The 12850-nt window shown below is 49.2% G+C and overlaps 1 protein-coding gene across 2 annotated transcripts in view; it reads left to right on the top strand.

The window, feature by feature from the left end:
- Positions 1–2733, top strand: part of OLFML2B (olfactomedin like 2B) — a 38317-nt gene extending 35584 nt beyond the window's left edge. For both annotated transcript variants that reach the window (XM_077156706.1, XM_077156705.1), the window contains exons 7-8: positions 1061–1237; positions 1636–2733. In XM_077156706.1, the coding sequence (XP_077012821.1) occupies positions 1061–1237; positions 1636–2237 (779 nt within the window). In that variant the 3' untranslated portion in view covers positions 2238–2733. The remainder of the gene's footprint in view (positions 1–1060; positions 1238–1635) is intronic.
- The last annotated feature ends 10117 nt before the right edge of the window (positions 2734–12850 follow it).

The raw sequence follows: 12850 nt of genomic DNA, 5'->3' as shown, positions 1-12850 counted from the left end.
CTAATAAGGATTGAGGGTTTTAGTTGTGGTGTGGAAACGAGCATGATTCTCATGGTATTTTAGAACCCCTCCTGGGCACTAGGTCACTCATGGCCATGCCAAAGAGCTGCTTGGGACATTACTGAGTCCCTGAGGGAAGACTCAACCTTTAAAGGAGGCTGCTACCACCAAGAAACTTAGAAACTTATGCAGGAAACTTGGTCTCCTACTCCCTAATTCCCTAGCCAGGGGTCCTGGCTTCTGCTGGTAGTAGTGAGAGGGGCATGGGCTTGAGGACAGCTCTCTAGGACCTGGGCAGGTGAGGCCTCAAGAGTATGGAGATCCACTGCACAGTCAGGCCTCATGTCCACTGGTGACCCAGCCCCAGACCACCAGGGACCAAGCCTGTGGAGGGTCTGTGACGTTGGTCATACCAGACAGTTCTCAGCTCTGGCCACACATTCTGCTGGATGCTTATCCCAGCATCAGAACATCTAGTGAGTGTTTATTGTGCTCCAGACACTTTGTGTTCTGAATACCAGGAACACAACAAAAAAGGGAAAGGCCCAGACCCTGCTCCCTTGGTACTTATGTTCTGTTGAGGGTGAAGGTGGAGGGAAGAGAGAGACGGACAAAAAACATTGAGATGCAAGATGACACATCCTGTAAAGAGGTACATCACAGTATGGTAGCAGCAGAAGAAAGGAGTAGTTGGTTTTCAGAGGGAGAGTGTGCTGTCAGAAAATAGAGCTTTGAATTTTAGATTTTTGAGGAACAAGTGTGTAACTTGAAGAAATCCAAGTACAGCGGGACTTTCTCTGAGAACATGCCACCAAGGCATGTTGACATGAAGTTGCATGAATTGGGAGCACAGTTCATGGCTTTGTAGGAGTAGAGTGTAGGATGAATAAGAGGAGTAGGAGATGATGCTGGGAAAAATGTCTGGGATCAGTTATACAGGGCTATTAAAGCCTGCCAAGGAGCAAACTTTAGGGAACCAGAAAAGTTTTGGGTGCGGGTGTTAGAGGATCTGCTTTCCTGAATGTTCTTTCCAACAGCCCATCTACCTCTTCTCCAACAGGAAGGTGCAAAGACACACTCTCCACAATCACTGGACCGACCACCCAGAACACATATGGGCGGAACGAAGGGGCCTGGATGAAGGACCCCCTGGCCAAGGATGAGCGGATTTATGTAACCAATTATTACTATGGTAACACCCTGGTGGAGTTCCGGAACCTAGAAAACTTTAAACAAGGTACGTGCTAGGTGTTCACTTAGGAGGCCTCTTCCCTTCTCTGTTGTCCTGGGAGATCGACCATGCTGGAGTCCAGCCCAGAAGACCGAAGGGCCTCATCATAGTGGTGGAACATCTCCCTCTCACGTTAGCCCTTGGCAGGTTATAAACCATGTTCACGTGTATTAACACACGTGATCCTTGAAACAGCTCGGTGGGGCAGTTGTTACTTCCATGAGGGTGCGGAGGCTCAGAAAGGGTAAGCAGTTTGCTACCCCAAACCAGAAAGTGGCAGAACCCAGATCTGGGGAATCCTAGTTGATTTTTGCCCCGTCCCACCAGGCTGCCCACCTCCCCTCCCCTGTGGGTCATCCCTGCTGCATTGCCTGAAGCCACCTGCCTTCTCACACACCCCACAGGTCGCTGGAGCAACTCCTACAAGCTCCCCTACAGCTGGATCGGCACAGGCCACGTGGTGTACAGCGGCGCCTTCTACTACAACCGCGCCTTCACCCGCAACATCATCAAGTACGACCTGAAGCAGCGCTACGTGGCCGCCTGGGCCATGCTCCACGACGTGGCCTACGAGGAGGCCACCCCCTGGCGGTGGCAGGGCCACTCTGACGTGGACTTTGCCGTGGATGAGAATGGCCTGTGGCTCATCTACCCGGCCCTGGACGATGAGGGCTTCAGCCAAGAGGTCATTGTCCTGAGCAAGCTCAACGCCGTAGACCTGAGCACGCAGAAGGAGACCACGTGGCGCACGGGCCTCCGGCGCAACTTCTATGGGAACTGCTTTGTCATCTGCGGGGTGCTGTACGCCGTGGACAGCTACAACCAGCGCAACGCCAACATCTCCTACGCCTTCGACACCCACACCAACACGCAGATCGTCCCCAGGCTGTTGTTTGAAAACGAGTACTCCTACACCACCCAGATCGACTACAACCCCAAGGACCGCCTGCTGTACGCCTGGGACAATGGCCACCAGGTCACCTACCATGTCATCTTCGCCTACTGACACCCCACCCCCGGCGAGCAGAAGCTGTAGAGGGGTCTTTAGCACCTTGTGTGTGTGCGTGTGTCTGTGTGTCTGTGTGAGTGTGTGTAGGTGGGATATGCGTTGTTTAAAAATTATATATTATTTTGTGTAATATTACAAATGGTAAAATGACATTTTGGATCTATTTTTTTTTTTTTTTTTACATGGATTGTAGATCAATCCATATGTGTATGTGCTGGTCTCATCCTCCACGGTTTATTTTTTTGTGCAAATGTACTTCTCCTTTGGACCAGTAACCACCTTCCTTCTAATCCCCAACCCCCCTCCAGCTCTCAGATCTCGACTGTTGAAGAGGTTTCTTCATTTGGGTCTTGCAGGCCGACAGCATGAGGAGCAGGAGTGAAGGAGGCAAGAAAGAAGTGCTAGGTGGTGGGGAAAAATGTTTATGTATTGGAGAAGTTTAAAAAAAAAACAGAAAAAAATATTTTTTAATAAAGAAGAAATTTTAAATCACCAAAAATGCCTTTTTGTTTGGCACTGACGTATCTGACCTTGGGTTTGCACCCTCTCCTGAAGGAGCTGCACTCTGGTCTTCACAGAACTGCTGTCAGCACAGAGCTGGGCTGGCATCTAGCTGCTCCCACAGGGTTCCCTCCTCCTTCCTGAGTAGGCGACTTCCTTGTGGGGGGATTTGAAATGAGCTGACCCCTGTGCTCCCTTTAATTTTATGGTATTGATCCCTTCATTTCTTTCCCCCCTACTCCCAGCTTCTTTGCTCTCTTCTGCTCTTTTTTTTTTTTTTTTTCCCCTGGTCATTTTGTCCAAGATGTGGGAACCTACTCATTCCTAAGCCTGGCTTTCCGTGGCCTGGTGTTGGGTACTGAGTAAGTCTCCTAGGGCTGCTGTAAGGGATGAGCAACACCCGAGGGCTGAACACAGCAGACAGAGACGCTTCACAGTTGTGGAGGCAGAAATCCAAAGCCAGTGTCACGGTGGACGGAGATCAAGGTGTCAGCAGGTCACCTGCCCTCCGGACGCCCCAGAGGAGAATCGGTTCCTTGCCTCTTGCAGTTTCCCATGGCTGCTCGTGTTCCCCCGCTGGTGGCTGCATCATTCCAATCTCTGCCCCCAGGGCGCATGGCCACCTCCTCTTCTGTGTGTCACCTCCCTCTGCCCCTCTTACAAGGACACTTGTAATGGCATTTAGGGCCCACCTGGATTAGTCAGGATGATCTCCCCATGGCAGAATCCATAATTTAATCACACCTGCAGAGATTCAAATAAGGTAAACTTACAGGTTCCAGGGACCTGACGCCTTCGGGACCATTTAGTGCTCACTCTAAGCACTACTGAAAATATAAGGTTGCCTTTGATTTTGTCCCCGCCCTTCCTTAAGAAGCTTATAATAAATCTCTCTCTCAATCCTTCTCTCTTCCCATTCCCCCATCCTGAAGACGGAGCCAAAGCCTTTCCTTTCCTGACTCCCCCCATCCGAGGGCCACAGTTCTGAAACAAGGTCCCCTAGAGAAATGCTCAGAGAGGACCCGTAGCCCTCCGGGGAGGCTGAGCAGGGGCCTGCTGCCTGCGGCGGGCTCTTCCCTCCACGTGAGACAAACCAGCCGAATCCCTGCCCCTCTGCCTTCGCAGCCCACCACCCCACTGCACCCTTCAGCTTCCTGCACTTCCCATTTTCAAATTAGAAATATCAAAATGAATTCACTTGATCTTGGGGCTCTTTGTGTCAAAATCTCCTCAGGAAGTGCCAGTGCCTGTTGGGTTTGGTGGCAAAAGGTTAGAGGGAAGGAGGCGGCGTGTCAGGTCTCAAAAGGGGTTAGGTGGACAGTGGTGGTGTAGAGTCCAGACGCTCGGCCTGGCGGGGGAGGGAGCACATGTCCCCTCCCTGGGCCCTCTGGCAGGCCCTGGATTGGAAACCACAGCAAGAGGCTAACCTGGGCCCCGCAGGGCAAATCACATCTCTTTCTATGTAAAACGATATGTTTAGGGCGCTGGAGTCCTGGCCCAGGACGGGTCCCTCCGGCCACCCCGGCAGGGGCCCTCGCTGCCAGGCTGCCCAGAGCAGGCTGTCCCCCTTCACTGTCCGTGCATCACCAGAACACCCCACAGCTGCCCATTCTTCAGGCCTTGGCAGTCACCTTCCAAAAAGCTGGGCCTGTGGTGTCCAGAAAGGACTCGGGCCTCGGGGCTCCAGGAGGGCTGGCCTGCAAGGATGGGCTCAGGAGGAGTGGGGGGGGGGCGGTGGGGCAGCTGCTGCACTGGGGGAGGCCCGGCCAGCAGGACGGGGCCATGGGACCCCGAGACCAGGCCACCCTACCCCGGAAAGGGGCAGAGCCAGGGCCGGGCTGGCAGCGTTGCCTACCCCAGAGACGGCAGCTTCCTGGACCTTCTATGGCCAAGACCTGCGGTTTCTGGGCCCAAGGAGGTCCACAGGGAAGGAGGGCAGCTCCCTGCCCGCACAGAGCTGCCCTGGCCAGCGCAGGGCCACTCTGGGATTAGATTCCAACGGGGACACTCACATGGACACTTTGCTGGGTGTCCATTTTCCCGATGCGGCCCCTGTGAGCCCCCACCTGACCCCCTTTGGGGGCAGCCTCACTTTCTGACACTCCCTTTAGGGAATCGCCCCAGGGACTCCCAGTGCTTGGAGAGCAGGGTGGCCCGGAAGACCCACTCCTGGAGATGGCAGCTGCAGTCGGTCTGAGTGAATTCACTGCCCCAAGGCTGAACTGCTCCCTCAGGGCAAGGGAGGAGCTGCTCCCCAGCGCCCCCTGCTGGAAGGGCAGCAGGAGGATGGGGATCCTGGGGCAGAGGCCGGCCCAGCAGGGCAGGTATGATTCCCCTCAGTGCAGCCCAGACCTCCACTAGCAGTTTTCTCATCGTGGATTGTGGAAACATCCAGACTTTGAGAATGTGTTTCTCAGAAGGTCGAAGAGGGGGCACCGTGCCAGGTTGCCTGTGTCCTAACCTCCCTCCACCTCCTTTCCTCACCAGTAAAAAGGGGGGTATTTCCCAGCTCTCGGACTTGCTGACTGAGTCCTCCCCAAGCTCTGTAGTCCGTCACCAAACCTAGGGCATTTTAATTGCTTGATGCTGATGGAGTGGGGAAATCTTTTTGCATTCATTTATTCAGTATACATTTAGTCACTCAACAAATATTCATGGAGCCCCTACTGGGGATACTGAATGGACAAAACAAGGTCTCTGTCCTCATGGACATTATAGTCTAGAGGAGGAGAGAGGAAAGAAACACATCTACGTCCACGATGACAACTGATAGTAAAATAAAGCAGGGAGAGGATGCTGAGGAGATGGTATTGCTTTTTGCACAGGCAGGTCAAAGAAAAAACAGAAATAGAAGTCAGCGCGGGGCTGGACTGCTGACACGACACCTGGAGGCAGACAGACGGACGACGCTGGCACGAGCCCCGAGGGGCCCCTCCCGACCAGGCGGTGAGAATCCTTACTCTGCGGCCACTTACCCTACAGCCGGACACCCTTGGGTGACAGCATGGGGGCTGTCTTCTGGGCTGTCATCATCAGGCAGCTTGAAACCTTCCCACCACCCGGCGAAGAAGGCTGCTTGATGGAGGGCAGTCTCCAGGGTCTGCCTTTCAGTCCCGCTTCTCCCTGTTGGCTTTCGTGTGGCCTTGGAAAAGTCACTTAACTTCTCTCTGAGACTGGCTGCCTGGTCTTGGAAAAGACCAAGAAAAGAATCAAGGAAGATTTAAGTAAGGTGATGCAAGTGTAGGTAAGTGAAAAACACTGGTCGTTTTCACAGTCAGAAATTACATTCCTTACTTTTATTCCCAAACCAGCTCCTCCTTTGGACTTCTCTAATGCTCTCCTGGTCTCCTGGGATATAAGCTCAGGGGTCTTTTTACTCCCCGTTCTCAGCTTAGCTACCAAGACCTCGGATACTTTCTTCCACACAAAGGCTGTGAGAAACCAGTGAGCTCTGGCGCCAAAATCCTGCTCTATTCTGGCTGTGGGTTCTTGGACAAGACCTAACTCCTCTGAGCTTCATTTTCCTCTTCTTTAAAATATGAGTAATAGAAAATCTTACAGGACCATTGGGGATTTAATGAAATAACACATGAAGCACAAGGCATTCTATATTTTCCTTTGTTTTTTTCCCCTCTTTCTCACCATTCCCCCAAGTGGGCTTTGCAAATACTTTTTTATTCACTATTCAAATCACTCTGGATTTATCAGGGTCTCACTCTGGACAAACTTACAAAATCTCATGCCCTACTCAAGGTTCCATGTGCTTATGGTGTTCAATTAAGCTGTCTACGTAAGTTATATTAGGAAATACACTAGTCGAAATGTAAATATTGTACCAAATAAACATTTTTTTGCTTTAGTCTCACACATAAGTTAAAGTTTTAAAATATGAATTACCATCTATTTTTAACACCCTGCAGTAATGACATTCCTTTGTTCTTTCTCATGCAAAAACATTTTTAAATTTGTACATTTAGTCACTATCATTATACACTCTAGGCATTCCTAGATTATACCATCTCAGTCCTTATCACATATCTTTCCTTCTGATTTCATTTGTGCCCCCAGGCCTCCTCCCTCTATCATTCTCACTTTTAACTTCATTCAGTATTCTAACATTATTGTGCTACAATCAGGTAGTATTGTGCTATCCATTTCTGAATTTTTACAATCAGTCCCGTTGCACAATCTGTATTCCTTCAGCTCCAATTACCCAATAATTGGTTTTTATTGTGAAGACTTTCAATCATACAGAAAAGTAGAGAGAAAAGTCAAATGTACCCCCATATTCCCATTGCAAAGATTTAACATTCAACAATACTTTAATTGCTTCATCTGCTTTTTAAAATTTTTACTGCACTCTGGGATCTGCCCTGTAACTACCTGTTGAAGAGTGCTTTGAAAACTATTGCTTTTTTATTTCTTTGCCTTGTATATATGTTATACTATACAACAAAAAAAGTCAAAAATTTTAAAAAGCTACATAAAAATTTTTTGGTGCAATATTTTAAATTAAAATATAGGTATCATGATATTTTGCCCAAATATGTCAGTAAGCAGCTCTCAAAAGAAGGACATTTTCCTAAATAACCGGAACACCATTATCAACCCGGTAGGATTAATAGGGAATCCTTAAAATCAATAATACCCAATCCACATTCAATTTTCCCAATTGTTTCAAAAACATCTTGCACGATTGGGTCTTTGAACCAAGATAAATCAATATCTCCACATTGAATTTATAATTCAGCCCCTTAAATATGCCCCCCCAATAAACTTTTTATACTGGAACAATTTTAGATCTACAGAAAAGTTGCCAAATTACTACAGAGCATTCTTGCCTGCTAGTCTCCCATTATGCCTTCATGCCAATATCTGACATGATCGCGGTACATTTGTCAAAACTAAGAAACCGATATTTACCTATTACTATTAACTAAACTCCAGTGAAATTTCTTTTCCTCTAGACTAGTGCCTCCTCCCCGCCCGGCCCGCCCCCGCCCCCTGACCTGCGGAAGAAGCTATGCTGGTTGTCCCGTGGGATGTCCACCTCCTGGCTTTATCTGATTTCTTGCATTCGGTGTCATTTAACTTATTATTCCTTTCTCTCCTGCTCTTCCCTTAAACTGGAAGCTCAAATAAAGACTTGATCAGATTCAGGTTAAACATTTTGGCAAGAAGACCTCATAGATGATGCTGTGACTTTAAGATTTTCCCTGTTTGCCCTGCTGGTTCCACCGTCCTTCTTCAGTTTCTGCTGGTCTGGGATGGCACACAGCAAGTGCCTTGGACCCGCCCTGCTGCCTCCTGGGCCTCCCCCCACCTCCGCAGATGTGTCCAGCCCTCTGCAGGCAGATGGCTCTCGCTTTGATTATGGCCCTTTAACTGTAAGTTCAAACAAGCCTTCCTGGACTATATTCATCAATCATCAAGAAACGTTATCTTTTCCTACCAATCTCCCTCTACATTTATTTGGTGGGCCTAGTTTTTTTTTCTGCTTCTGCATGAAAACTTGGGCAGGCCCCTTGACTTCTAATTCGCAGATGAAAAAAGGTCTATGGTCACTTTAAAGAAAAAACACAGATTTAGTTGAGTAATTAAAATGTCCAGTCAATTTTAATAATCAAGATTCTGAATCTGATTACCCTCTCCCACTCCCACCCCCTGCCTTACTTGACTGGTAAGCCCAAGGTGGCCAAGCTCTCTTGGGGGGTGCTTAGAACTCTCCTTCTTCTGGACACTTGTGGGTTCTTTCAAGAAATCCTCCTCCGCCTTTGCTGGGGATGGCTCAGCATTTTCTCTTTACATAGACCAAAGCGCCTCCCTCCTGGCTGGTTTCCCACTCCTTCCTCAGCCCCCAGGAATCCAATGACACCTACAGCAGCATCTATTGAAATCTACTTGCCCCTCCAGACTCCTCTTGGATAGGATCTAAGATGACCCCAAGCCATGATCCGCATCTGGTCCACAGAACATTCTCCCATGTTATTTACCCTGACAAAGGTTACACGTGCAGGTTGTTCTTCACCGGAGTAATGGTTCCTTTGCTGAAGAGTAGCCAACCCGCCCATCTTCCCTCCTTAGATTTCCCAAATGGAAATCGATCACCGGTCTCCTGCGACCACGCCAAACCACAAGGAACTCGGATTATGCATCCTGATGGATCTACTCAAAGCTCTCTTCCCTTAGCCTGAAGGTGAAGGGCAGGGGGCAGGCATACCCACCCGGCGGGAGGGGGGACTCTTCTCAAAGCTCTCTCCAAAGAAGTCCTCTCCAAACATTCGCTTAAAAAAAAAAAATACAACTCAATTATTTTACACTCCTAATATGGGTGAAGAGTTTAAAGGTCTCTAACAATTTTCCAGACGCCTCCTTGGTGAATTCTGCCTGGGGGCCAGCCCTCCTTCCTAATGTGAGATCTCTCCACTGACACTCCCACTTTCACATCCTATAATACTTAGGAGGGTCTCTCCTAGAATGCCCTTCCCAGCCTTCTCTTCTTGACATTTTACGCTGTCTTCAAGGTCCAATTGCCCAGGGAGAGCAATGGCGGAACTTAATACCATGCAAAGTACTGACTACATTTGCCTTCTGCATTTATTTGTGAATAGGTTTCCTCTCTTCTATGAGGTTTCTCTCTCCCAGAGGACAGCTGCTCCTTTTCCGTCTGGGGCTCTTTGCAGCACTTAACGCAATCTGGATCATTATGCCTATTCATTAGAATGTCTGTCCGATGAATAAATGAACGAATGAGGAATTCATTTTGGCCGCGTAAAACTGTCTCTCAAGTTCAAACCAGTGACCTCACAGGCCAAAAGCTGGTCAAAGTCACAGGCCTCCCTGCAGCCCATATTCGGGGTGTCATTCTCAAAACTGTATTTTTCTCAATTATTATCTTCTCTACAGACTCTTAGTACAATGCTCAGCAGACCAGGTGAACTATGGGAGTGGTCATTTTGAAGCTTAAGGAAGTTAAGACTCAAGGAGTGCAGTTAAATTAAGGCTTCTGGACACTGTAAGAGAGGATCCCTACGAATAAAAAATAGCCCAGTGGTCAGCCCTGAGCCTAGGACACGTCCTTTTTTTCCAAGGTGTCAAGGCCTCCGTGAAGATGATGGGTTACTTTCCTGTTTGGAAGCAAAAGACACTGAATTACGTCCACTTTCTCAACCAGCTGCACTATTAACAGGAATTATAGCCAGCTGGGATTTTTATTTAGCACAGGAGAGCAATATTCAGTCTCTGCAACTTCGATCCTGGGATGACCTCAGGCCTATTGACCAAAGAGCTTCCTGGGCCTCCGAATGCAGACCCAGCATGCAGTGGGCAGCCTCCTAGCTGCCCTGATCTCTCAACCTTCTCAATCTCACCCTGCCCCCTCGCTTCTCGTGAAATCACAGCTGAGCATCAGTAAAACATCTTGGATTCTGACTTTCCAGGAAGAGAACTCAGTGCGAATATTTGCCTTTTGAGAGTATTCTCTTATTCCACATGAACTTATCTTAGGAGTCCTTAGTTACAAGCTTCAGAAAGACTTTTGTTGGCTTAAGCAAAAAGGAATTTATTGGAAGGATACTGGATTTATTGGGAGGATACTGGAAAGTTTACTGACTCAAAGGAACACCTGGAAAATCGGGCCATAGGAAGGATAGAAGCAGGGCATCTCCGGGACTCTGGGTGGTGTAATATTGTGAATTGTCTTTTGAAGATTGCCCCGTGGAGGTGGGGGTTGGGGTGGGGGCTCTGCTTTAACCCCCTGCAGCTCCCAGGTGTCTCCACTCAAGATGCAAATTTCCAGGAGAGGCTCTGATTAGTGAGCTTGTGTTCAAAGCCTACCTAAGTAACCGGGGAGGACTCCGTGGATGACAGTGCCGCCCTCAATGACACCTGGACAAACAGGGTCATTTCCCCGGATGGAGGGTAGCTGAGTAGACCCCCAAGCAGACATACAAATAAACGGACGAGAAAACCCCCTTAAAACCCAAAAAATAAAGCCAGATGTCCACTACAAAGGTTTTTTTTAAAAATAGCAACCTCCACTAACATATTTGAAACATGATTTGATTTTCCAAAGTTCAGCTTATAGATGACTCTTTGTGTAGCTAATCAAGTTTCTCTTAGCTACATATTAGCAGCTGGAAAGCTCCATATTAGCAGCTGGAAAGCTCCAGGCCAAAGTGTGGCTCACTCAGAGCAAGTGTGTAGGCTTTTTATGGTATCACGTTCTCTTTGCCTCTTTCTTGGCTCCATTCTATGTTTGTGACGTTCCTTTTTCTTCCCCTCTAATTTGCCATCTTGAGGGATCCTGTAATTTTGTTTTGTCTTGTTTCCTTTTTCTGGAATTAGGTGGGGTATAAATGAGCAGATTATCTGTGACTCTTCAGGAATGTGTTATGGTATAAAGCAAGGCTCGTTTGTCCTGCTAGTTTTCCTATTGGAAGGGCTTGTTGTCTGGAAGCCAGAGGTTCCAAACGCATCGTGACATGGTATCCTTGGAGTTCTCTACTTTTAACGCTTTTCCCAAGTCATTAGATGCAAGCAAGTTTTATCAAACATTCACTGCCCAGTGTTCCTGTGTTTGGGAGAATGCAATTTGACCTATGCTAAAGCTAAATAGCTACAAAACAGGCTAGTTTATTAACAAGAGAGAGAACAGCTCAGGGAAGTCAGCTGAAGCAGCTTGGGGCACGGCCCAGTTCCAGAGTTATTTTCCATATGACCTCAGCTGAGCTCTGTCTCTCTCTGGAGGAGAGTGCCTGGCTGGGGAGCACCAAGGAAAATCTGGCAATGCGTCGGGGAGTTAAAGTGTGGCCAACAGCAGCAGGTGCCAGGAAAGGGCTGTAAAACCCTGGTGAACTTCCCAGAGCTGCACAGCAGCTTCAGGCAGGGTTTGGAGCGGCAAGGCCAGGGTTGGAGACATAGGAGGGAGGTCTGCCTGCTGCCCTCCCACGGACCCCCTCCACCCTCCAGCCTCAGGAGAAGCTGGCTTTTCCTGGCTGAGCCCAGGGGCTGGGAGGGTCCTGAAGGTAGGGTTCTCCTCAGGGATCTTTGGATTATGTAGAGAATTAACCCAACCCAGACAATTGGTTATGAGAATGCAGCAGGTGGTCCCCACAGATATTTAGTGACTGTCATTGTCCACTCAGAGGCCAGGACAGGAAGCTCAGTGATGGTGTGACTCTATCTTCAGGGGCTCTCGGAGATGGCTTTCATTTCTGTGTCTCCCCTAACTCATCTGGCACGTGGCCCAATGTGGCGGCAGCCTCAACAGGGCAAGGATCTTCAAAGGGCTCTTGGAGCTTAGTCACCCACAGTTTAGTGTTTTTTGTCTCTTCCTTCAAACTCCTGGATTGGCCCAGCTTGTCTGTCCACATGAGCTGTGGGTGTCAGGCCAGCGTGTGGATTGACTGCGCCCATCCTGGGTCCAGCCAGCCACAGCAAGGGGGACTAGGACGTGCAGTCCCCTAGGTTCAGTACACATTAACTCCAACAGGTAGCTTTGATGCCGGATTTTCCTCTAGTCAAAGGGACACTGGAGAACCTTCAAGAATGGCAGGGTCCAGACGGGTTCCTCTCAGGGGTGCCATGGAAGGGATCCTTGCACCCCAGGTCTGCACTGAAGACGATAAGGTATGTTCTGGGAGCTGGAGAACAGCAACGCTCTGTGACTTCCAAAGAAATGCAGACCCACTTTGTGCCGATTGACACCCATGTATTTCCTCCAGGGGAACTCAGCTGGGCTATTGTGAGATAGAACTATCCAAGGTCAAAGAACCACTGGGATCACTCAAAACCGATCTCAGCATTCAAGTGACGCTTTGAGATGTGGTAAGTTCTCAGCCAGACAGTTTCACCTCTCCCTGAGCACAGCAGGCCTCGGCCACGCGAGGCTGTGCTGGCCTCCCATGCATCTTCCCCATCTTTGCCGAAGCTGCTCCCTCCTGCTCCTACGTCAGCAGTGAATGCTCTCCTTCCCCTAAGGCCTTTCTCCAAGCCTCTCCCCATAAGACCTTCCTCCAGGCCAATGCCCACGCTCTCCTCCCCGTCTTCTCTCCGGGCCTCCTCGCTGGTGCCTCAGCGCGCCCCACGCGTGGCTGCCTCAGGTGCTC

The sequence above is a fragment of the Tamandua tetradactyla genome, chromosome 4 (genome assembly GCF_023851605.1).
Source record: "Tamandua tetradactyla isolate mTamTet1 chromosome 4, mTamTet1.pri, whole genome shotgun sequence".
NCBI classification, from domain to species: domain Eukaryota; kingdom Metazoa; phylum Chordata; class Mammalia; order Pilosa; family Myrmecophagidae; genus Tamandua; species Tamandua tetradactyla.
This window is presented reverse-complemented; position numbering and strand designations above follow the sequence as displayed.